At 45.2% G+C, this 27,252-nt stretch overlaps 1 protein-coding gene across 3 annotated transcripts in view; it reads right to left on the bottom strand.

Moving 5' to 3' along the window:
- The window catches only part of EPB41L4B (erythrocyte membrane protein band 4.1 like 4B), a 143,663-nt gene that overhangs the window by 103,117 nt on the left and 13,294 nt on the right, over positions 1-27,252 (bottom strand). For all 3 annotated transcript variants that reach the window (XM_060014360.1, XM_060014359.1, XM_060014361.1), the window contains exon 2: positions 1,570-1,674. In XM_060014360.1, the coding sequence (XP_059870343.1) occupies positions 1,570-1,674 (105 nt within the window). The remainder of the gene's footprint in view (positions 1-1,569; positions 1,675-27,252) is intronic.

Below are 27,252 nucleotides of genomic sequence, written 5' to 3'. Positions count from 1 at the left end.
TCCCAAAGAAGACATACAGATGGCCAACAGAAACACGAGAAGATGCTCAATATCACTAAACATCAGGAAAATGCAAATCTAAACCACAACAAGGTATCTATCACCTCACACCTGTCAGAATGGCTATTATCAAAAACACAACAAATAACAAGTATTGGCGAGGATGTGGAGAAAAGGAAACCCTCATGCACTGTTGGTAGGAATGTAAATTGATGCAGCCACTATGGAAAACTGTATGGAGGTTCCTCAAAAAATTAAAAATAGAACTACTATATGATCCAGCACTTCCACTCCCAGATATTTATCCAAAGGAAAAAAACACTAATTAGAAAAGATATATGCACCCCTATGTTCGTTGCACTGTTACTTACAATAGCCAAGATATGGAAGCAACCCAAGTGCCCATCAATAGATGAATGGATAAAGAAGATGTGGTATCTATAATACATACGCAATGGAATATTACTCATGCATAAAAAAAAATGAAATCTTGCCATTTGTGACAACATGGAGGGACCTAGAGGGTATTATGCTAAGTGAAATAAGTCAGATAGTGAAAGACAAACATGGTATGATATCACTTATACGTGGAATCTAAGAAACAGAACAAATGAACAAACATTACAAAACAGAAACAGAGTTACAGATACAGAGAACAAACAGGTGGTTGCCGGGGGGGGAAGGAGGGAGATAGAAATAGGTGAGGGAGATTAAGACATACAAACATCTAGTAGTTGCAAAATAAGTGAGTCACAGGTATGAAATGTACAGTGTGGAGAATACAGTCAGTAATAAGGTAATATCTCTGTACGGTGACGGGTAGTAAATAGGCTTTCAGGGTGATCATTTAGAAATGTACAGAAATACTGAATTACTACATTGTGTAACAGGAACTAACATAGTACTGTAGGTCAGTTATAAAATAAATAAAGAAATTAAAATAAATGAAAGAGTGGTTCTGAGCTGTGTCGAGTTCACGTACTTGAGCACCTCCACTGCACACAGTTCTGTCTCAGGCAAAGCAGGGGAAGTCTTTGCTGACCTAATGCAACCTGCTGGAGGCTGCAAGATGGTTCTCGAGCAATGCCAAGACCCGCTCCGACTGCCCAGCCCCTGAGCCCACTAAGCCCGGCTGCAATTCAGCTGTGCTCACAGCACCTGCTTGCTACACCTGGCAAGAGTCCAGGAGAGGAGGGTAGCACAGCCTCTTCTGCTGGTTAAATACAAGCAGCATCCTTAAAAGAATTTCTATAATGATATTTCTTCTCTCTACCTACTCTAGAGATGTGCCCACACTGCATCCCTATGCTTGGAAAGGTTCCCCTAGTGCATCCCCATGTGTAACAGGAACACATCTTCCTCTTCCTTTCGCAGGTACTGGCCATCTCCAGGGTGGGGCACCACGGATGCATCATCTCACATGGGTGCCAGCACCTCCATCCCCATGCTCCTTACTGCAACAATATCACAGTTTTACTCCTGTTTTTCTCTACCAATTTCTAGCAACTGTGGATCTGTGATTAGCATGAAAAGCCAATCCATCCTGTAAGGAATCAAAGGCATACATACCGCAGCCTGGGCAGAGTCAAGGAACTGGAGGCCAAAGTAATCTGTTTCCACCAGGTCCAAGTGGTACACAATCTGATCAAACAAATCCTGGCCTTTGGCATGTTTCTGGAAGACAATTGGGTAGATGAAAATTTAGGATGTGACAACTGGATAAGAAACAAGATTAAAAAAAGAAAAAAACAAACCACAAAATCACTTTTCTCTCTCTATTGCATACATGTGTCACAGTACACAAATTTTTTAAAACGTAATTATTTTTATTATAATACAAACTCATGATGAAATCTAAGCATACATACATAATGACAAGAAAAACCCCCCAAACTACAACTTCATAGGATGATTAGGGAACCAATGACTTATTATGATAAATGGTAAATAAATGGGAAAAAAATCAAGCATTGATCCTGCCTTTAGCTGTAGCACTGGGTAACCAAAGAGCGGATGACAACATATACAAAAATTAACTCAAAATGAATCAAAGACCTAAATGTAAGAGTTAAGACTACAAAACTCAGAATAAAACACACACACAAATCTTCATGACCTTGGATTAGGCAACAGTTTCCTAGATAAAACACCAAAAGTGCAAGCAACAAAAGAAAAAACAAGCTGGACATCATCAAAAATGTAAAACTTTTATGCTTCAAAGAACACCAAGATATCAAGAAAGTACAAAGACAACCCTGAATGGGAGAAAATTTTACAAATCATACTTCTGACAAGGGACTTCTATCTAGAACATACAAAGAATTATTACAACTCAATAATAAAAAGACATATATTCAATTAAAAATTAGGTCAAGGAAATAGAGATAGATAGATAGATAGATAGATAGATAGATACATGGTTCTCCAAAGATAGAAAAACAGCCAATAAGCATATGAAAAGATGCTCAACATCATTACTCATCAGGGAAATGCAAATCAAAACCACAATCAGACACTTCACACCCACTAGGAGGGCTATAATAAAAAAGACAGATAACCAATGTTGGAGAAAATAGAACCCTCTTATACTGCTGACAGGAATGTCAAATTGTGTAGCTGATTTAGGAAACAGTCTGGCAGTTTCTTAAATGGTTAAACCTAGAGTTACCATTTGACCCAGCAATGACACTTCCAGGTAAATATCCAAGAAAAATGAAAACATTAAGCTCACACAGAAACTGGTACAAAAATGTTCACAGCAGCATTATTCCTAATAGCCAAAAAGTGGAAGCAACCCAAATGTCTATCAACTGATGAATGGATAAACAAAACGCAGTACATCCATACAATGGAATATTATTTGGCCATAAAAAGGAATAAAGTTCTGATACATGCTACAACATCAATGGATACTGAAAACATTATACTAAGTGAAAGAACTTGGTGACAAATGACCACATATTATTTGAAATGTCCAGAACAGTAAATCTACAGACAGAAATTAGATTAGTAATTGCTTAGGGCTGCCAGGTTTGCGGGGTGACAGTGAAGATGAGTAGGATTTTTTGGAGGTTAATGAAATGTTCTAAAATTAATTGTGGTGATTGATGCACAACTCTACGAAAATACTAAAGACCACTAGATTGCATGCTTCAGATAGGTGAACTGTATGGTATGTGAATCTCTATAAATAAACAATTAAAAATAGTAGAGAGGCCAAGTTTTTCTTTATAGTAGTATTCCAGCAAATAAATGAAGAAGGAACAACAGAACTGCAGTATCACAATTTTGCAACTTCTAATGAATGGCAGGCTCTAAGCATTGGATGCCAGTGGCTACTAACATCGCAACAGGAGACAGACAGACAACCATTATGTACCTCGCCATGAAGAACGTCCCACCACCCAAGATATAATCTTGCTCCCCACACCTCTCTTTCCACAGGGGAAAAAAAAAAAATCAACCCTGGGACTGATTCAACCACCAGACCCAACTGCCAACTGTAGGAAATGCAGAGGAATGTTCTAAACTACATGGGACTGCAATTGGTGAGATCCAGCCTGTGGAAAATTCTAGAAGCTCCTCAGGACAAATGACCTAGTTTCTTCAACCAACAGACTATAGGGAAGAGAAGAGGTGGAGGGAACACCTACAGATTAAAAGAGCTTTAAAAGACATTTTTTTAAAAAAGGATAACTTAACTTGAAATATCTAGGGATGCACACTTGGGTGAGCAAACTTGGAAAGATAGTAAAGAAGTGACTGTAATAAAGTCAGAGCCGTCGTTGCTCTTGGGGCCTGGAGGGGGCACAGGGAGGGGGCAACAGTGGACTTCTGGCTGGCTGGCAGGGCTCCAGCTTTTGACGTGGGTAGTGGTCCAAGGGTGTCTGTCTACCTTCTAGTAGTTCATTAAACTGTACCTTTGTTTTATGTGTACATCTGTACTGACGTTATACAAATAAACAACAATAGCAAAAAAACAATCAAAACTACATCAATGAATTACAGTCTCTTTCCTTCCTGGAAATACTCCTCTGAAGGCACCAATTCAACAGAAGCAGAAGACTTGACGTGCAGTGCTGTTCTCTATAAATTAATCTACTGGAGAAATAGGCAGGAGCACGGGAGGGCAAAAAGAAGAACAACTGAAACTCCAATCACAGAACACAGCACTGGGGCCCACCAGCACTCCAGAATACTATTCGGCCATAACCAAAAAGAATTATGAAGATGAGACCGAAATATGGAAAATTCTTATGAGAAACGTTAAGTAAACACAGTACTTAACTCTGTTAATAGAAAGCTGTCATCCCAACTACATAAAAATACATATGCACTGTACATGGACTACTTGATAAAAACAGGAAATTGGCAAAAACTAAAACAGCTGTGTTAGCATGGAGAAACTATAGATGGTTTTCTTCCCAAGTTTTTTTTTAACACTGGTCTTTTGGCAGTTGTTAGGCAGCAAATACAATTTCAAAAAAAAAAAAAAAATCACAATTCTGGCACTCTTCCTCCTTGCCCATAACAATCCATCTTCTGGATGTATTTCTTCCAATTACTATCCAGTGCTATTGGCCCCATGCAACACCTATTATCACGGTGCCAATGCTTCATTAGTGGGTTTCCTAGTGGGAAAAAAATAGTTAGAGTAAAGCTTTAGCAGCAGGATGTGGCAGAAAGAACTGCGCTGGGAGAAAGCAAGAGACCTGTGCTCTAGTCCCAGATACACCATTAACTCCAACCTTAAGCAATTCATAATTTCCCCCAAACCATACGGTCATCCTGGACTTCCCCTGCAGCTGCAAATCAGACGTGGCCATGGCGCCCTGAATATACAGGGCCACCAAAACTCAAATGACCCCAAATCCAACCTGCTCCCCACCTGGGTCTATTTTGGTTCAGGGCTTACCATCCAGGTATGTAATTTTAACACTCTCAGAGTATGAACTGAAAAAGCACAGTTCCCCACATGTAAAATGAGGGAGGTTAGCCCAAGTTTCTGTCTAGGTCATTCCAAATTTTACTTTTCTGATGTCTTTCTAAAGTGGCTCTTAATTTAGAATGAGCTCAAGGTGGCGGTTAGGAAAAGAACCTTTCTAGGGGCAGTGAGTCCCTTCTGCCAATGCCAGACTGGCTCCTCTGCTGACAGACCCTCACTCAGCTGGACTTGGGGGTGGCATACAGCAGGGTCTGGTGGATAGAAGACACTATTTTTACTCACCTATAAACACTTCCCCCCACTCACCTTCCTCCCTCCAAGTATGCTCTTTGGTCTTTTCTGCTGGAAAAGAGAATTCCCAATGGCCCTTTCCTGCTCTAAAAAGAATCTGGTGAAATTATGAGGGCTGGAATGAACAGAAGGGTCCTTGAAACAGAGGTCGCAGGGAGTTAAAGGCAGGTTGAAGATAGGAGGGTCAAGACCACAGCCCATGAATCAACCATCTTTCATGCCTCCCAGCTCACAGAGTGTCCATTCTCAAAACTGAGAAGGTTCCAGATAACTCGTCTGCACTGCCAGCCAGGACATCTGACTCGGGGCAGCCCCTAGCAGCCCACAAGCTGTCATCTCGGGCTTACTGGTCCAGACATTCCCTCCTTCGGCAGCTTCCCCAGCTCTACTCTCTCCGTCCGCTCCAGGGCAGTAAGTGCCCCTCTTCTGGGTTCCCACAAGCAGGCCCATGCCTTCATTACATACACACTTATCCCACTGCACCATAGCTGCCCATGTTCCTGTCTTATTCCTGCTTCAGACTGAGCACTCCCAAGGGCAGAGACCAGCTGTGTTCACCTGGATACCATTCTCTCTTCCCTCCATCCCCAAAACGCAGGCACTCCACAAATGTGTTTGCTGGCTGGCTGGCTGGCTGGCTGGCTGGCTGGCTGGCTGGCTGGATGGATGGACGGATGTGTGGATGGATGCGGATATGTGCATGGGGGATGGATGGGGCCAGGAAACAAATCTTCTGGATGGGCCATGCCAAAGCACGAAAAACAGACTGATATTTCACAATGGGCAGGGCTAAAAATGAGAATACACTCACTAAAATCTTTTCAAATCAAGTTTTCCATGAACAAGCATCTAGGGAACTGTGCTCGACTTCCAAGGCCATTTACCTAAACACAATTTCGCGGCTATTACATGAAGTGCTGTCTAGTGATTACACCAGGACATCTGTTAATGTGACAAGAATGGAAGCTGCTCCTTGTTGCCTCATCGTTAACTGGGTCTCCCCCTCTGTGATGAATCCATTCATTCATTCATTCAACAGATATTTACCAACTGCTCATCAAATGCCCGCCACCCTCTAGGCATTGGGGTATGCTGGGGTCCCAAAGTCTGGAAGGGAGCAGCTACAGGAAGCTACAGAAGAACAAGTCCTTCTTGCGGAGCAACGTCGTCCTAAACAGCTTAAGACCCGAGCCCATAAGTAGCAACACCACTTACCTCCCTGCCTTCCCAAACAGAATATACTCATTGTAAAACCTTACAAAGTCCCCATCACCATCCTGAAGTCTACCAACTACAAGACACGTATGGAGAGCTGTTCCCAAACACAGCAGGATCTAGAGAGCTCTACCCTCGAGTTCTTACATCCACGTTGCCTAGTTTTTCTTCCTCCCGTCTCAGCACATCATTTTTTACAGGGACCAGCAACCAGTGGTTTGGAGACAGTATGTCTCTCTAGAGCAGCTCCTTCTGATCTGAGAGGAGCTAAAAATAACCACGTGCATGAAAATCATGTGTAAAGTAAGAGTACAGAGTCGCCGGTTAAAGACTGGGTCAGGCAGCCAGCCAGCAGGGAAAGGTATGGACATCGTGAAATCTTTGTTAGCCAGTCAGAGGTTCTGATTTTGCCTATTTACTGGTTCCCAGACACGGTCCCGATAAGGAAGACTGCTGGACAGCGGATGTCTTAACTGTCCCCCAGATAAATGAACCAGCCTGACCCTCTTAGATAGATGCAACTGGCAACGTCTTACTGTAACCTGACCCCCTTGCAATGTAATAGGTCGACTGTGGTCCTGGAAGAACAAAGAAGATAGAAGCCAATCCGTCCAAATCTCATTAGTCTCAATAGCATGAGATGCCGTGCATCCCAGGTAGGTTTGAAAGGAGGAAATAAGCTGTGTGAGCAAGTGCTAGTCAAGCGTATACATCCTAGTTGGAAAGCATGACATCTGGGCAGAGAAAGGATTTCAGGAGGCTTGCAGGCACACGAGGCTCTCTTCCATCCACCAGTTCCACATCCATCAGATGGCACGCCCCTCTGCATCCGTCTTCAGAAGGCTCTCTCTTTCCTCTCCATTGTGGCTCAGGCCACATCACCTCATATACGGACCTCAGCAACAGCCCCCGAGTGGTCCAACTACCTCTAGCGTCTCCCTCCTAAAGGCCATCTTCCTTGTGTTTGCCGGAATGGTCCTCATACAACACAGCCCTCATCTCAGTCACTTTTCTGCACAGAAACATCCACCAGAGGATGAAGCGCAGGCTTCCTGGCCTGGTGCTAGGGATTCTGCATAATCTATGCCGCCCAACCCAATACTCCTTCTCCCTCCCACAGGCCTCACATGTACCCTGGGCTCCAGGCAAACGTGTTCTCCAACCACGCCGCCCACTCACCACAGACAGCAGGTCCCACCCCTACAGTGTTGCCTGTGTCATTCCTTTGCCTAGGTGTCCTCCTCCCCTACACCCCCATTGCTATCCCCACCTGCAACAAGCCAATCCCCATGGCCACTTTCAAGTGACAATCATCATCACTAAACTTCCTGTTGGCGGCACCCTGTCCTGTTCGTCTTTGCTTCTTTATCATTCGACATTCTAAAGCTCGAAACATAACTGCTGATGCGGGTTTAGGAGAATCCTCAGCTCCCAAGACAGTCTTCAAACAACCCACTTTGCACAAGTCTGATCTTCCTGGTTCATCTTCATTGGGAATTCTCTACAGCCAGCTGGGACCTGGATGGAGAACCCTGGTACTACCATCTCCCGTTCCCGACTCCCTGTCTGTTCTAAAGCAGTCTAGAACACTGGTGTTTTGAAAACCATACCACACTGTGGCCTGCCCTTTTGGCTGATGAAAATGCTATGCCTTCTACGAAATATTATCAAGTTCTGGATTTTTATACATGGGTTAAAAAATAACCAAAATAAGTGTGGCGATGGTTTGAAACCTAAGTGCAGACTTTTGCATTTGCTCCAATTAAATGTCATCTTATTTAAATTGGCCCACAATCTATCCTTTTAAGAACATTATTAAAAGGTTAACCCCCTTGCTTGTTATCCCATATACCACTTATTGATCTTAGTTTTGCAACATATGGGAAATCTGATAATCAGGAAGGGGTGAGGGGTGGAGGGTATGGGGTGGGGGAGGGGCCGTGTCTTTATTTCTACAGTAGTAAGGCACCCATCTGATGGTGGCCACAGCCTGGTTATAAATGCACACAGTTTTACCATGGGGGGGCCATGCCCTGTAACTCTCAGAGGCAAAAATGTTGGGTTGGGGGCTTCCCTGGTGGCGCAGTGGTTAAGAATCCGTCTGCCAATGCAGGGGAATTGGGTTCGAGCCCTGGTCTGGGAAGATCCCACATGCCGGGAGCAACTAAGCCCGCGAGCCACAACCACTGAGCCCGCACGCCACAACTACTGAAGCCCGCACGCCTAGAGCCCACGCTCCACAACAAGAGAAGCCACCGCAACGAGAAGCCCGTGCACTGCAACGAAGAGTAGCCCCCGCTCGCTGCAAATAGAGAAAGCCCGCGCGCAACAACAAAGACCCAATGCAGCCAAAAGTAAATAAATAAAAATAAATTTATTTTTAAAAAAATGTTGGGTTGGAAAACCAGCTCTGTTTCTTTTCTAGCAATATGACGGTGACCCTAGGCAAGCCCCACCCTGAGACTCAGCCTCTCCATCTGAAAAATGGGGTACTCTCCTCCGCCCCATCCACCTTGCTAAGTCATTATGTTAATAAAAAAGCAAGAAAGCAAATGAGCGTGCACTGTAAACTGCGGTGTCCTATACACACAAAGGAATTATTATCACTTTCGTCCGAACCTTATTTCTCTCGCGTGCCCACAGGAATAACACGACGTACTTTTTGCCAAATGCCGAACAAAAACTGAGATACAGGAAGTCTGTGATCTAGTAATGCCATTTAAAGAAACACTGAGGCTAACGAGGCTTTGGTATTTTTGGTAAATCCCTGTTGGTCCCTGGAGATCAACTCCTTCCTTTCCAAGTTCGTAAACACCCCTGTTTAAACAGCTCCGGGAACTCTACCTGTTCTCATCGGTGGGCTTCCTGGCCAGCGGTTCCCAGAAGGCACCTACCTCAAGGTATCTTTCAAGTGTTTCTAGGAAGTTCTAATTCATGGTGAGTTACTAGTTCCTAACCCCACCCCGCAACTTGATAACTTGCTAGTTTTCTCTGAGCCTTAGCAGGAAACTAGCTCTCTGTTACACGCACATAAAGTGGCCCAGGGGTCTCTGTCCCCATTGCCATCACTACTAAGTCATCACAAAGAAATATAAACTGTTTACACCAGGACGTCGTAAAGACAAATATCTGAACTTACCCAATAAAGTTACCTTGAAACGTCATCATGAGTGAGAAATAGCATCTCAGCCATCGGCAAGACCTGGTGACTCAAAACTGGAATCTACTGATGCAAAGACTGTGCAGAAGTATCCCTACTCTGCTGGACTGAAGGCCAGGCTCTCCAGCTTATAAATTCCACCTCCCAGTTGAAGAGGATCTCCATGTTTACAAAGGTTCCACGACCCCATTTTACAGAGAAGGAGCCTGACCCTCAGAGAGATTACGTGACCAAGTTCATATTGCTTACAAGTAGCAGACCTAGAATCAGGACCCCACCTTCCGGATTCTTAGACAGGTGGAGTTCTTTCCACCTCATCCCGCTGCATCTCTGGTCAGCTCATTCACCTCTTTGGCTCCAAACACATGAGCCATGTCCAGCAAAGAAGAAATGTTTCTTAAGCCCAATTCAACACATGGCTGCTGAGAGCCTACTTCACATGTGGCCTCGGCTACAGCTGGGATACAGGGCCACATGGTCCGACACAAATAGATCTCATGGTGGGGTGGGGTGGGGGCAATTCCAGTTTTGTCTGGAGGGCAGGGAAGCTGTGGCAGAACGCAAAGTAGTTGATTTGCTCACATACTGACACAGAAGTCAAGACACGGTGCGTGGGGGACATCCACAGGCTGGGCAGCTCCTGGAAATTCAATTCTGGTAAAACAGGGCACATGTGATTAATTTCCTGATTTGCCTGGCTAACAACCTCTTAGAACTCAGAGGACGCAGCAAAAACAACTGCCCTTGGGGACTTCCCTGGTGGCGCAGTGGTTAAGAATCTGCAGGGGACATGGGTTCGAGCCCTGGTCCGGGAAGATCCCACATGCTGTGGAGCAACCTAGCCCGTGTGCCGCAACTACCGAGCCTGAGCTCTAGAGCCCGTGAGCCACAACTACTGAGCCCGGGCACCACAACTACTGAAGCCCGCATGCCTAGAGCCCGTGCTCTGCAACAAGAGAAGCCACCGCAATGAGAAGCCCACGCACCGCAACGAAGAGTAGCCCCCACTTGCCGCAACTAGAGAAAAAGCCCACGTGCAGCAACAAAGAACCAACGCAGCCAAAAATAAAACAAATTAATTAAAAAGAAAATTTACAGAAACAACTTCCCTTGATTTTGATCAACAAGGAAGTGAGAACAATCTTAGAAGAAAGTCATCTTGGTATGTGAGTCAGTGAAAGGAGGCAGTGACGACCAGGGTTTGCTTTCAACCAGGGGCGTGGGGCTCTCCACGTGCAACATGAGGTCTGGGTGGGCAGGTTGTAGGCTTAAGGGGTCCAGAACAGAGCACCACACTGGCTTCAACTGGTGGAGAGACCAATCTAAAACACTGAGACTTCGTGTTGCATTATTAATTAACTACTGATCAGCCCCTGTTCCAGGCTGATAAACCATCTTCAGGCCAAACTGTATTTATATCTCAGCAAAGAGTCAAAGCTCTCATTTGTTTCTGCTGTGAGAATTAAATGGTCCCAACGGCCATGAGCCTATGAACCTTCTTTCAATCCGTGTGGAATACCTAACATCTCCTAATGACTTCGGTTTCTGTCTCCCTATAGCTCCTTCCAAGCATGCCTAACACATGTGACTCAGCGGTTAGTTGAAGGGAGGGGTTCCCTTTCAATCCTCAAGATGCTGAATGAAGTCTGGATACTAAAGCTACTTGATCCTGGAGAATCAGACCTGAAAACTGGTTTCACCCAACACTTCAAATATTATACCTCCCACTCTCAATAAGAAACACTAAAACAGCGCATGTTGAATACTCTTTAATTTCGGGGTAGCTAGTATCAGGCACATTTTCATATGCGATCCCTACAGACCAGGACAAAAATATCAGACAACCTCCCTAACACAAAGGTCCATTGGACAAATGACTCTTAGAATTCTGGATTGCGAGCCTCTCCTCACCTTTATTATTAAGCTAGGTGAGTCATGAACCAGTCACAGTACTCTCTGCCCAACTGAGTCCACTCGAAGCCCTAGAGAATGGGATGGGGGCAGGAGACTGCGCTGAATGACCTCTAAGGCAGGGGCTTTCCATCCCAGTGCCCTCCACCTTACATCAAAAGAGAAGCAAGTACATGGGGACTTAAAAGGTCCCTGGTGGCAAGTACCTACAGGGTTAATTTTTGTGTTAATCTTTTAAACTGTGGCCACTAAAAAAATGGCTGCAAGGTCTTTTTCTTTTTCCCTTGCATATGGAAGAGGCTGGCGCTGCTTCAACCAAACAGAATATGGCATTAGTGATATTCTGTGATTTCCAAGGTGAGTGACAGTTCTCTTGGGATGCTTGCTCTGTGGGAAGAGCCAGCCACCATGTGAAAAATCCAACTACCCTAAGACTACCATGCTGAAGAGGCCATGAGCAGATGTCCCTCTCAACTGTCCCAGGTGAGCCCAGCCTCCAGCCATCCCTGTCAAGGTGCCAGATGTGAGTGCAGCCATCATGGACCCTCTACACCAGCCAATCTTGCAACTAAGTACTCCTGGGTGATCCTGCTTGACGCCATGAAAAGCAAAAGAAAATCCTAGCTGAGCCCCACCTCAATGGGTTTTTTTTTTTTAACATCTTTATTGAAGTATAATTGCATTACAATGGTGTGTTAGTTTCTGCTTTATAACAAAGTGAATCAGTTATACATATACATATGTCCCCATATCTCTTCCCTCTTGTGTCTCCCTCCCTCCCACTCTCCCTATCCCACCCCTCTAGGTGGTCACAAAGCACAGAGCTGATCTCCCTGTGCTATGCGGCTGCTTCCCACTAGCTATCTATTTTACATTTGGTAGTGTATATATGTCCATGCCACTCTCTCACTTCATCCCAGCTTACCCTTCCCCCTCCCCGTATCCTCAAGTCCATTCTCTAGTAGGTCTGTGTCTTTATTCCCCTCTTGGCCCCTCAATGGGTTCTTGATCAACAGAACCCATGAACTACGATAAATGATTGTTGTTTTAAGCCACTAAGCACTGGGGGAATTTGTTATTCAATAGATAACCAGAATGAAAACCATATAGGTACACAGATATAACACATGTGCGTGGCATGTGTGCGCACTTTATAAAAGATTTAGTATGTAAAAGTTTTTCATAACTTTAAAAAACGTTGCTTAGAGTGATGCTAACTTAGGTACCATCTGCTTGGAGACGAGGAATTAGAATAATACATATATTCATTCTTAAAAAAAAAAGGATCGACAAACCAAAACACTGTTCTTCAGAGGCCACAAACTCTGCTTAGGAGAAAGACATTAAAATCAAGGGCTGAAATGTCTGAGGCTGCCTTGCTCTACATTTACCAGCTGCATATTCAGAACTCAATAAATTGCACTGAAAAGGAGGGAGAGGACTATTATGGATTCAAAGACACTTAAAAGACATTATTGACCAAATGCAGCCTGTCGTCTGCAGTTGGCTCCTGATTCAAACAAGCCAACCACCGTCCACAAAAAGATTTTGGGGATGGCGAGGGAAAGGTGAACAAGGACTTTGTATCAGACGACATTAAGGAATCATTGTTCATTTTGCTGAGTGTGATAACGGGGTGGTGAATAGATATATATAGATAGAGAGAGAGAGAGCTACCCATTTAGGTGTTAACAGGTGAAATGATAAGTTGTTTGGGAGTTGCTTTAAAATACTCCAGAGAAAAAAATAATATATGGGTGTTGTGTACATGACAGTTTCATCCTACTGTTGTATGATGAGTCATACGAGTTGTCTCAACTTGTGTATTTGAAATTTTCCATAAAACTTAATGAAAACCTCACAAACTACAAAGGAGTTGAAGGTTGGAGGGTGTCAGCATGGTCTGGCCTGAGCCTTGCCTTCGAGCATCCAAGCCAGTGGCTGGGAAGAGAAACCTTTGTCCGCAGGGAAGGTGATGGTGCTATGCGATGCAGAAGGTGACTCCAAGCCAGTAACAGCTAATTTTCTGCCATGTCACTAAAACAAAATACAATATACAGACGTCCGTCCAGATTCAACTCAATACCTACTATGGACCTTAGGTCACATTTCATCCCCACCCCCAGTCTTCGGTGCCGCTTACAAAGGGGCTGCACTGCTATACTTTGTGCCCAATTTTGCAGACACAAATAACATACTTTTACAGCAAGAAAAAAAGTATGAGCAGCAGTAAAAGCTAATTTTTTAAGCTTTGGACACCAAGGTTCACATTCTACCTAATTTCAAGGGAACAATGATTTTTATCCCTTAGAACGTTTCTGAGGGATACAGCGTTGATTCTTTTTCTCTTTTCTAATCTATTTATTTATTTTTGGCTGCACTGGGTCTTTGTTGCTGGGCGCAGGCTTCCTCTAGTTGTGGCGAGTGGGGGCTACTCTTCGTTGCAGTGCGCGGGCTTCTCATTGCGGTGGTTTCTCTTGTTGCAAAGCATGGCCTCTAGGCACGCGGGCTTCAGTAGTTGTGGCGTATGGGCTCAGTAGTTGTGGCTCATGGGCCTAGTTGCTCTGCAGCATGTGGGATCTTCCCGGACCAGGGTTCAAAGCCGTGTCCCCTGCATTGGCAGGTGGATTCTTAACCACTGTGCCACCAGGGAAGTCCCTGGGGTTGATTCTTAATCTTGAACTAAAGTACCACCATCTGCGGCCCAGCAGAATACAAACATGTGATATGGGACAGGACAAGCTCCTCGGCCAAACTCCAGACAGCCATGGTGACAAGGGTCCCATACAGAACCCTTCTCGGCATCCGAGTTACCAAAGAGGAACACAGGGATGGTCCAGAAATCGGCTCATTCAAGTCCCTCATTTTACAGATGGGGAAAAACGAGGCCAGAGGCAGGTCAGGCAACCAATACAAGGCCAGGAATAGAACACCAGCCTTCTGACCCTGAGACCAATACAATTTTCTTTCTTAGGACTATCTCGCGACAAATGCATTATGTTACTTGAATAGGAAAGAAAAAGACCAGCCTAGCATTTCTGCTATGAAATGGTTAAGAACCAAATAGGCAATACGAAAAATTTCAGTGTTAAAAACTCCTTGACTATAAAAAGTGCTTGGTTTGAGCAAATATTTTTGGCTTTTTAAAAAGGGGGTTCAGAAAAGGAAAAAAAAAAAAAAAGAAAGAAAGAAAGAAAAAAAACCACAGGAGAAAGGAAAAAGAAAATGAAACAAATTTGTGCCTGGCTAAACAGTAACATGCAATTAAAATGATGGATGCCTTTGTGCCAGAGGCTGAGTTTGAAACAAGCTGCTGGAAGAAGGGCAGCCCTGAAAATAAACTACCAAATTACTTTTTGCTGCCAGATTGCAGATTCCCCCTCCGTGTAATTCTGAAAGGAAATAACTCCATATAAATAAATATGCAACGAACTCCCAGGAAACCCAGCCAAGAAACATGAACAGAAAGAACTAATTTCGGGTGGACGACTGCCCCCACCCATCCTGCAACTTAGGAACACGACTAAATTTGCAAAGTAAGGCAGGTCAGTGCTACCTCACATACTTCCCTAAATTACTAGGTCCTATAATGACCATTCCCTTTTTCTCTGTGGAGCCCTTTACAGCTCTGAAATTTCTGGGTGTCACAACACACCCCATGATGCAGTGGCTGAAGGCGTGGACTCTGGGATCAGTGTGGCAGGGATCTGAGTCCCAGCTCTGGTACCCAGCTTAGGCTGAGATTGGTGTCAGGAAACATCTTACCTGGTAGGGATGTCTGAGGATTACACGAAATGAAATGATGAATTTAACAGGGCTTGGCCCCAGGGTTCACCCATAGGGCAGGTCCGTGGATGCAGATGGCCTCATTCTAGGTAGCATATCACTCCCAGAAGATGAGCTTTACAGAGGTGGAGTGACCGGGGAGTGTTATGAGATGAACTGTGTCTCCCCAAAATTCATATGTTCAAGACCTAACCCCCCAATGCTTCCAAATGTGGCTATAATTGGAGACAGAGGTAATTAAACAGGTAATTAAGTTAAAATGAGTTCATTGGAGCAGACCCTATCCTATGACTGGTGTCCTTATAAAGAGAGAGATTAGGTCACACACACAGACAAGAATGCACACAGAAAAGAACATCTGAAGACAGAGGGAGGAGGGGCAGCAAGAGAGCGGCCATCTACAAGCCAAGGAGGCCTCAGAGAACATGACTCTGCCGGCACCTCGATCTGGAAATTCCAGCCTCCAGAACTGCGAGAAGACCAATTTCTGTCATTGAAGCCACCTAGACCATGGTCCTCTGTTACGGCATCCCGATCTGACTAGTACCGGGAGGGACACAGCTTCAAGTTAGGACCAGTTTTGAATCTGGGCTCCACCACTCAGAGTCAGCGTGACCCCCACTAAGCCCCTGAACCTTCCCAAGCCTGTTAACCTTTCCAAGCCTGTTTCTGGCCTGTGAAATGGACATAACCACAGCACGCATCCCACCAAGCAACGGCGAGGGTGGGATGAAAATATACACAGAGGACCCCATCCAGCATGGTCACGGCTGTGCCTAGGACCTTGGACCAAGCCCTGGGAACTTCCCACCATGTCCCTCTAGGGATCCAGAGCCTGTGCTGGGTGGCGGCCCGTAGACACTCTGCACGGCACTCCCCGGGAGCTGATGGTGAGACATGTCCCCAACAGCCTGGATACTCCTCGAGCCACAGCCCAGTCTTAGATCCCAAATTCCTCAAGTCCCACCCTGGCTGGGATTCCATAAGGATGAACAATGAACACAGCTAGCAAATTAGCCTGCATTTTAGCACTTTTAGTGATCACACCAACTGCTAAGGCACAGAATTTCAGGGCTTAATTTACTTGGCTCTGTGCATAGAAGATTTTCAAAAAAGGTTAATGAGTGGAAAAGCACATAAAACTTTTAACCTTGTCTCTGGTGAGCTTGGCTGTTAGGGTCATAAAACTATAACTGAGGCACCACCGTCCACGCACCTGATGGAGGGGTATACAAACAAAGCTGTCTTTTTATAGGTGGCCTTTGATTTTTTCATTCTTTTCTCTCTTTTTCCTTTGGTGAGTCAGTAGTCTTAAAAAAGTCTCCTGCCAGAAGAAGGCAGAGAATAACCCATTCAGAAGAAGAAAAGGAGGGTGTGATGCCTACAGCCTCTCCATAGGTTTGGATCTGTAGAGACAGCACTGTCAAGATTATCTCCCTGAGGTATGTGGTTTGTGGTTCGTGTGAGCTACAGTGAGAAGAATCTCGACTGCAAGTTCACCACACAGAATGTGAGCCCTTCCTTACTCATGAACTAAAGAGAAAATGTTCCAATCATATATGCATTTTCAAAAGCAACAGCTGAGGACTTCCCTGGTGGCACAGTGGTTAAGAATCCGCCTGCCAATGCAGGAGACACGGGTTAGAGCCCTGGTCAGGGAAGGGAAGATCCCACATGCCGCAGAGCAGCTAAGCCCGTGCACCACAACTACTGAGCCTGTGCTCTAGAGCCCGCGAGCCACAACTACCGAGCCCACGTGCCACAACTACTGAAGCCCGTGCACCTACAGCCTGTGCTCTGCAACAAGAGAAGCCACCGCAATGAGAAGCCCGCTCACTGCGACGAAGAGTAGCCCCCGCTCGCCACAACTAGAGAAAGTCTGCGCGCAGCAACGAAGACCCAATGCAGCCAAAAAGAAAAATTAATAAATAAATAAATTTATTTAAAAAAAAAAAAGCAACAGCTGAATACCAAGCAAGGTAAAAGCATTAACTAGTATTATGGAATGTTACTTTAAAGTAGAAGACACAAATAGGAAATAATTTACAGAACTAAACACCTAGGTACAAATGCAGTAACTCCTCAACATTTCTAACTGCTATGGATTGGTCGTAAGCGAACCCCAACTTCCCCCAGTTCAAGAAGAACTAACTCGCCTGTGGTGGCTTCACACACAAGAGGAGACCTCAGCACCCAAGGACTTCAAATCCATGTCAAAAGGTATTCCTACAAGACTGACTCTAATCCAGGCATTGAACCCCAACCCCCACACTTTCTCAGGGACGTAGGGAATGTAAAAGTAGGAGGAAACCCTGTATGGGGTTATGCAGGTGCCACCCAGTCCAGGGGGTTCCTGCAGGATGGTATACACAAGTGAATGGGGGTCAGTCACCACACAGATCTAGTCAACTACTTGGAATTCAGACTGTGCTATCAGACTTCCAGTTTTTCAAGAAAGCTACAAAATTCGAATTTCTTTATGTGAAATGCGGGAATTTTTTAAAGCCTTGTACGGACCTCTAGTCTACTTTCTAAATGGAACATGACATACACAGACAAAACTGCACAGGTCCCACGTGTACAACTCTAGGAATTATCAGAAGTGACCATAGCTATGCAACCACCACCCAGGTCAAAACACAGAAAGTTCCCAGCCTCCTGGAAGCCCTGTGTGCCTCTTCCCAATGTCCCTCCCTCCCGCCCTCCCTAAGGGGCTACAGATTGGCTGCGCCTGTCTTGAAGTTCTATATGTAAATGGAGCATGTACTCTTTTACAGCCAGGTGGGACGTGGGGCTGGCGTCCCTCCACTCCACAGATCTCGACGGCTGAACAAAGGCACGCAAGCAGCACTTCACAGCCCTAAGTGGCTGGGAAATGAGGCCCAAGTGAATGCGCCTTTGTGGATTCACTCACAGCTGACAAAGACCTGGACTCAGCAGAGGAGGAGTCCATGAGAAGCACCAGGTGTGGGTGGCGTGGGACGGTCAAAGTCACAAAAGGGGAGGGTCTATTCCCGAAGCAAAAGGACAGAGGACAAAAGGACAGGGGAGGTGGCAGGTGCCCGGGGAGGAAGCCAAAGTTCAGAGCCACAGACAAGGCAAAAAGTAAGCATGTCTGGAGAGCCCATAGCCGGGGGCAACTGGGACCAGCCGCACTGCCCACCGAGGGCATTTTCCCCAGAGGACACCAAACAGGCTGAATTCCTGGCAGGAGGCGAAATCAACAAAGATAACCTAGTGCGCTCTTGCTTTTAAAACTCTTTTTCAGGGTCAATTTCAATAAATGCGAAGTAAACATAATAGTATAGTAAACACCTGTCACTCAGCCTTAACAATGATCAACATTCTATGTCATCTTTTCCTCTACTCCTTCCTTCCCCCGCCCTCCATTAATTTTCTCACACTTCTTTTGCGGGGATGGTGGTACATTCACTTACATCTAAATGTGCAAATCTGAGCTGTTCCCTTCTGACAGATGGCAACATTTGTGTAACCCACACCCCTGTACCGTTCAGCACATTCCTCTCGCCCCAGATCCTGGGTGCCCCTTCCCAGTCAATCCCTGGCCGTCCCCACTCCCTCAGAAGCAACACCTATTCTGAATTGTTTCTTCCTCAGATTAGTTTTGCCAGTTCTGAAACCGCACAGAAATGGAATCATCCAGAAAGGTACTCTTTTGTGTAAGGCTTATTTCACTAGGCATGATGCCCGTGAATACAGAAAGACGGGTTTTAAAATTCACCTTGGGCCACACAGTATAGACATGTCTTCATCACCCTTCTCATGCCATCTTCTGTGGATAAACTATAAAGCTTTGAGACAAACGTTTGAGATAAAAATAACCTGCACTGGGATTCAGAGCCATGGTTTTCAATGAATTACTCAAACCCTGCTTTCCTCCCTGGGTCCCATGTTCCAGATACCAGTTTCTGCACCTAATATGTGCAGCCACAGTCATCCCAGAGCTCTGGACTGCAGTGTCCTCTGAGAAGCAGGGTGGACCACTGGGGGATTTTTTTCCTGTCTCTTGCCCTGGCTCTTCCTCCTTAAGTGAGAAAACTGGGTAAAAGTGGGTAAAAGCAAGTAAAACCCGCAGCTTTCTCTGCCAATGCAAAAGACACATCTTCTCACTAAATAGCAGTTACCTGAGGAAAGAGATGCATCCTTGACTCAGTCTTGTATCCACCTGGCCCCTAGCGTGGTTCTGTGCCAATAGGAGGCCCTCAATAAATGCCCGTGTTTCTTGTTATTCACTCTTCCTTGAAGATATCAAGGCCAACCAGGTTTGGGAGGCAATAGAGCAGAGGGGCAAGAGCTCAGGCTGCCTTCCTTTGCTCACGTATACAATGGTGACAGGAACCCTAGCACCTGTGCTCGGGGACTGTGTGGGATGACCCAGCCCAAAGCCTGGCCGAGAACAAGCTTCTACAAGTCTATGGCTGGCAGCATCTGTTCCTCTCCGTCTTGGCCTCATAGCTGGCCCCATGAGTGTGACTTGCACTGAAACTCTTACCACACTCCTCTCCAAGTGTCTGACCCACTGGGCCCTCACACTGGCCTCAACTAAAATACAACCAGGAGTAAATCCAGGCTTTATGGCACCTTGAATTTATACCATTTGGTGGTCCTCTTAAAGAAACAAAATGCAAAAAAAAAAACCTTACATTTGCAAACTTGAAAAAAACCAAGGACCCAGCAAGCCCAGTACTAGGGCCCCTTCCCACTGCCCCTCCACCCCCAGGTTCTCAACCCCACCAACCTGCCATGCACAAAATGGGGGGATCACGGCTTGGCTTCCCATCTATCCCACTGCTAAATCCAGCCACCAAATCCATCGGATTCCATGTCCTCAGACTCCATTGCATCCGCCCCTCTGTCCATGGCCAGCACCACCCTAGTTCAGACCCGCAATGCAGCTAACAGCCTTAGTCTGACTCTACCTTCAACCACCCCCGAGCCAAACTCCAAGCGTCCAGTGGTCCTAGCCTCCCTTCCCATCTCCCCCGCTTCAGCATCCCCTGAGCTGCATTCTGTTTCCCAGACACATCTTCCTTGTACCCTCCTCAGTAAGGCTGGTCACGCCGTTCTTCCACCTGGACTGCCAATCCCCCATCACTCAATGTCAAAATCAACCCCGCAGACACCTCCCCTGAAGCCCTCCCCAATGGAAATCCAGCTCTCCCTCCAGCCAACCCCTGCAAGGCTTCAGCTGTCCGGCTCTGATGGTGCCCAAGCCATTCTGCCTGCGATTAAGGCGATCTGAGAAGCAAAACGAGGCGGCAGAGCTCCCAAGGGTCAAAAGAGCAAATACACCTGTCTGGGCTCAGCCACCTTCCCAGCCAGATGGGGATGAGGCACGGCACTGCTGAGCAGTGAGGACCACGGCAAGGGTCAAGTGAGATGAAGACTAAGAACGCACGTGAAGGCCCCACATTCTCAGCAGGATATCAAAACCTGTGGCCAACCTTGGTTCGGCATGAGCCATAAGTTCCCAGTAATGGGCCTTCTCACACCACAGCCATTTCAGACGCTCCTATACCAGGGAGCAGCTGCTCCCTAGGCTGCAAGGATAAGATTTCTCCTTCCCCCAGCAAGGTCCAGATTGCCTCAAGCTTTTCTTCAAATATAAGAGGTAGTAGAGTGTAAAGATTAAGAACACGTTTTACCACAATTAAAAAAAAAAAAGCATACAGAGCACGATCGAATTTTTGTTGAAAGAAACTTCTTTAGCCATCCTCAGCAAAAAGGTGGTAGGGACACCACCAAAGTGTTATGAGGTGGTGATGTCTTACTGGAGGTATTATATGATTTTTATTTTGTACGTTTTAATCGACAATTCCTAAAAATTCTAAAATAAAGAGGTATGCTTTAATTTTTTTAAAAAGTACAGGGCTTCCCTGGTGGCACAGTGGTTAAGAATCTGCCTGTCAATGCAGGGGACACGGGTTCGAGCCCTGGTCTGGGAAGATCCCACAGGCCACTGAGCAACTAAGCCTGTGCGCCACAACTACTGAGCCTGCTCTCTAAAGCCCGCGAGCCACGACTACTGAAGCCTGTGCGCCCAGAGTCCGTGCTCCGCAACAAGAGAAGCCACCACAATGAGAAGCCCACACACAGCAACCAAGAGTAGCCCCTGTTCACTGCAACTGGAGAAAGCCCACGCACAGCAACAAAGATCCAATGCAGCCAAAGATAAATAAATTCAAAACAATAAATAAAAATTTTAAAAAGTACAGAACTACTAATGACAGCGTAACATTTCTTTTTTATAAAACCGATATTTTTCTCATCGTTTTCCCCTTTTTTCCTTCCTATTCAAGCAACTAGGCTGCTCTGTTCTCACTGCTCCAGGAAAGGTATGTTATAATCAAAACCAGAAAATGAAGATTAAAAAAACAAAGATGAAGACCATGGATGCTGGAACCACACTTCCCGGGTCCACCACATTCTAGTGGCAAGGCCATGGAGGGGACATTAAACTGTCCTGCACCTGTTTCCTCATCTGTGCAACAGGGCAGTGGCTACCTTGTAAACTTTTTGTGAGAATTAACTGAGTTTAAGTATACGAGAAGCGCTCAGAACTATGTCTGGCACATAGTAAGCTCCACTTTTGTAAGAAATCTTCTAGTTGGGATCCCCTCTACCTTTCAGGAGTTCTTAAGACTCATTCCTCAACATGTCTATGATCCTGGAACATTAGCAGGCTTCCGATACTAGACATATAATCCCTACTGGACCTCTGACACTCGTGAGAAATCTGTAACAAAACTGACCACTCCAACTAAGCCAAGAACTTTCACTGTAGAATCCACCCCCTCCCCCACTAATTCTGTTCTGCAGTCCTTGTGGGGTACCTCTGGAGGTTTATGCTCCTGGAGATGCATCATAGTTTGTTCTTTTGCTGTAGATTAATTCTGTCTTGAATTTTGTTTTTGTCCTTCAAATTCAACTTCATAGGTTGAGTTTATACCTCTAATCTCTAAAGATCAAGGTCAAGAGCAGGAAGAACAGACACCAGCAGGACAGCGGAGGGACCAAGAGCATTTAAGTGCTGTGTGTGCTCTAGCATGTTGCTTACCCTCTCTGTGCCTCAATCTCTTTATCTGTATGATGAGGATGTTAATAGGAACTATCTAACGCATAGGGTTGTGAGGAGTCAATGAGTTAAGCCAGTAAAGTGCTTAAATCATAATGTAAATGGTCAATATATTTTGAAAACATTATGCTGCGTGAAAACCAGGCACAAAAGGCCACACATTCTATATGATTCCACTTACCTGAAATATCTCGAGTTGGCAAATCCAGAGACAGAAAACAGATTAGTGGTTGCCAGAGGCTGGGAAGAGGGGAGAATGGAGAATGACTGCTTAATGCATCCAGGGGTCACGAAAACGCTCTGGAGCTAGATAGTAATGATGGTTGCCTAACACTGTGAATGTACGAAATGGTTAAACTTTGTTGTTATTTGTATTTCACCAAAATAAAAAGAAAAACATTTGCAAAACAAGAAGTCAGCAATGTTAGTTATTACTCCAATTACTACATGAATAACTACTATGACATGAAATGTACTAGGTCCCAGGCAAGGCACGACGCCCTGCAGCTTCCCAGGCAGGAGAGGGAATACGACACAGGAGGAGCAGGGTGGGTGGGAGGGGCGGGGGCTCAGGACAAGCTTCACAAACATGGTCACATCTGACATGGGTCCTCAAAGACGACTGGACTCTTATGAGATAAAGAAGAAAGGGAATACACAGCAAAGGTACCCAGGCAAGAAGTGAAGTGTGAGGAGTGAGGGTGCGGCAGCTCGAGCACCACTAGGGTGACAGCCCTGGGGAAGAACTGGGGAGAAGTGAACTCAGAGCCCGAAAAGGGCTTAAGGTGTGGTCCTGTCATTTACCAGCTGTGGGAAGAAACCCACATTTACTAGCTGGGCAGAAACCCTGCTGCTGAACTTGCGATAAAACTGGAACGCCCACAATTCTCTCAAAGAGGTGCTACGAGTGGGATTACATTAAGCCACAAAAGGCGAAAGCTCCGTCTCAACCTAAAACACTACACACACGTAAAGCACGTGACCCTGCAGAGCACTGGTTCTCCAACTTAGCTGCACGTGGCACCACATTCTGATGACGGGGACCCTCCCCCCATGCCCAGTGATCCTGGTGTAGAGTCGCAGGTGTGTGCCGGCAGAGCCAGGAAGTAAAGCAACGACGAGGTGAAGGCTGGAACGTGATACACAGCCCACCTGATTATCCAGGTGGGGAGGCCTGGAACCATGGCGGGTGGGGGTGGGGGGGTCTTTTAACCTTGACATCCTCAGCACGCTGACCCTGGGCTACCAAGGCAAAGCTGGGGGCCAGGAGACGTGCAGGACGATTCAAGGACAATCCCACACCCCACAGCAAATGAGCTCCTTAGACGCAGGGCCCACATTTTTGATCATTTCATATTCCTCGCATGGTGCCTTACACGCACTAGATGATCTCTCTGTTTCTGTAGTTTGATCTTGCATTCTGCTGTGTTTTTGTTTTGTGTTGTTTTAAAATGTTTACTTTATATTGGAGTACAGTTGATTTACAATGTTGTGTTAGTTTCAGGTGTACAGCAAAGTGATTTAGTTATACATATATCTGTTCTTTTTCAAATTCTACTTCCCACGTAGGTTATTACAGAGTATTGAGTAGAGTTCCCTGTGCTATACAGTAGGTCCTTGTTGATTATCTATTTTATATATAATAGTGCGAATATGTTAATCCCAACCTCCTAATTTATCCCTCCCCGCCTTCCCCTCTGGTAACCATCAGTTTGTTTTCTAAGTCTGAGTCTGTTTCTGTTTTGTAAATAAGTTCATTTGCATCATTTTTTGTTGTTTTTAATGAATAAATGAAATAGCTGTTATAAAACAGGTCTTGTCAGTAAACGGAAAGAACTGCTGCTCTCTGGAAAACTCATCTGTGTGGAAGTGCTCATCCCCTGAAGTGAGTTAATAAGATAAATGACATGTTACAGTAACCCAAGTACAGGTAATTCTTCTTTTCCTTTCAGAAGACAGCACGTAATTTTTGCATTCTTCTTCAGGAGCCTCTTTAATGAAGAGGAACTATCTGTCACAGCTTTTAGAACAAAGCTAAAAGCTTCTGGACTTCAAAGCAAAAGACATCCTATGTAGAATACTGAAGCATCCTGAACAAACACTTTCGACCTTGGATTCCCCGCTCTCCCACTGGAACATCCCACATCCAGATCCCCTCTTCTCACTCTCTCCCTCGAATACCCACGAGATCTGCCACTGCCAGCCTGTGTGCGAGAACTGGGGCCAGTCCCAAGCCAGCCTGGGCCCCTCCCTGGACTCTGACCGGCCACTGTCGCTGCCACCTAATACAGACTGCAACTCACTGGGCAGGTGACTTCGGCCCCAGCAAACAGGAGCAATCAAAGGACTACAGCCAGAGAAATGCTGTGGAAGGGGCTCTCAGAGTGCACTGCGGGTTAATAACTAACCCGCAGGAGCCTTTACAGTGTATTGGGCTTCCCTGGGTGAAGCCCATGGCCATTTCACCGGCAGGCAATGCAGCTTCTGGGCCAGGGGAGAACCACGGCTTGCTTTCGGAGGAGGGAGGGGGGCCTCAGAGAGGCGAACAGGCCTGCTGCTGTCACTGGGCCACTGAGCACAGGGGCCAGGAGGGCTGTGTGCAGGAAACTGCGCTTATTACATGCTAATTACTGCTCATTTGCCTCAGATGAGCAGCAGCTGGCTGCATGTTCCCAGGCAGGTAGGAAAGACCTGCCATCCCAGAATGAGGCTCTGGACCATGAGGCTTTCAAGCGCTCCTTTAGGGGAAAAACTCGGTGGTTCCCGCTGCCCTGCCGTCTGCCCCGTCTCCCTTCTCTCTGCAGTGTTCATTGACTCTGCTCCTTAAAAAGTCTGCTGGCACCTCTGGCCAGGAGATGGATGGAAAGGGCTCACTAGGGGCCTACGGGAGAATGTAAAGGAACCCAAACGGGAGTAAGCTACCGAAAAAGAGAATCTCAAGGTCAAGGGAGACATTCAAAACTACAGTTATGGAGCTGATGAAGAAACAGAAGAAAAATAAAAGACACTCTTTTAATCAAATCTACTGAAAACATTCCAACGATGAAGAATCTGGACCTTTTCAAATAAGCAACATCCAATGAAAGATAGGAGGATAACAAGGCTCACAGGCAGGGGCTGAACAAGGAGAGGGACTCTTGGAAGTATTATTTCCAGCCTCAGTGCCTTTGCATGTGCTGACCTGGCCACCAGGAAAGCTGTTCTCCACTTGTCCTCAGAACTCAAAGCTTTCTCTCTGAAATCTTCTGGTTGCCCATTTTCCCCTCCCAGTCCTCCCACCTTAGCCTTTCCTTTAAGCTTATTTAAAACTCCCTAGGACACTTTTCACACCAGGTGTAATGACCTGTCTCCTCTCAAGCTTCTCGAGGGCAAGGAACCTATCTTATTGTTCTCTGTGTGCCCTGAGTCAGATGCTTTAAATAATGCCTGTACCAACTGCACCCCAAGGTAACCAAATGTTGAGGATGCCATCAAGGAAATCCAGAAAGGGGGAAACTCTAGGACACAAGGCCCAGCTTCTTCAACAAATAAATGGGGAAAAAGGAGGGGAGAAGGGAAAACTCTAGACTAAGAGCTTTAGAGAAATTGTGGGACAGGGAAAAACGAGATAATGTTGGTCAAAGGACACAAACTTTCAGTTTTAAGATAAGTAAGTTCTGGGGAATCTAAATGACAGCATGATGACGACAGTTCATTATAACGTAGAGTATCCTTGAAATCTGCTAAGATACACATATGAAGAAATGGTGACTGGCAAGGTGACAGATATGTTAATTAGCTCGATGCACAGTAACCATTTCGCAATGCAAACGTATATCAAATCACCATGCTTTACGCCTCAAATATATACCATTTTTATTTGTCAATTATGCCTCAAAAGAGCAAGGAAAAATAACATTTAAAAAAGTTCTTAAAGAGCTTTAGATAGAATATCAACCAAATACAATGAAAGGACCTTGTGACAACCAAATAAGAAAATCTGAACACTGACTATATATCTGAGACTAAAAAACAATTGCTAATTATTTTTAGGTGTTTCTTTTATGGTTTTTATTCATCAATTTGATAATATGGTGTATCACATTGATTGATTTGCATACATTGAAGAATCCTTGCATCCCTGGGATAAATCCCACTTGATCATGGTGTATGATCCTTTTAATGTGTTGTTGGATTCTGTTTGCTAGTATTTTGTTGAGGATTTTTACATCTATATTCATCAGTGATATTGGTCTGTAATTTTCTTTTTTTGTAGTACCTTTGTCTGGGTTTGGTATCAGGGTGATGGTGGCCTCATAGAATGAGTTTGGGAGTGCTCCTTCCTCTGCAATTTTTTGGAAGAGTTTGAGAAGGATGGATGTTAGCTGTACTCTAAATGTTTGATAGAATTCACCTGTGAAGCCATCTTGTCCTGGACTTTTGTTTGTTGGAAGATTTTTAATCACAGTTTCAATTTCATTCCTTGTGATTGGTCTGTTCATATTTTCTATTTCTTCCTGGTTCAGTCTTGGAAGGTTATACCTTTCTAAGAATGTGTCCATTTCTTCCAGGTTGTCCATTTTATTGGCATAGAGTTGCTTGTAGTAGTCTCTTAGGATGCTTTGTATTTCTGTGGTGTGTGTTGTAACTTCTCCTTTTTCATTTCTAATTTTATTGATTTAAGTCCTCTCCCTCTTTTTCTTGATGAGTCTGGCTAATGGTTTATCAATTTTGTTTATCTTCTCAAAGAACCAGCTTTTAGTTTTCTTGATCTTTGCTATTGTTTTCTTTGTTTCTATTTCATTTATTTCTGCTCTGATCTTTATAATTTCTTTCCTTCTGTTAACTTTGGATTTTGTTTGTTCTTTC

Source organism: Delphinus delphis, chromosome 6 (assembly GCF_949987515.2).
Source record: "Delphinus delphis chromosome 6, mDelDel1.2, whole genome shotgun sequence".
Lineage (NCBI taxonomy): Eukaryota > Metazoa > Chordata > Mammalia > Artiodactyla > Delphinidae > Delphinus > Delphinus delphis.
This window is presented reverse-complemented; position numbering and strand designations above follow the sequence as displayed.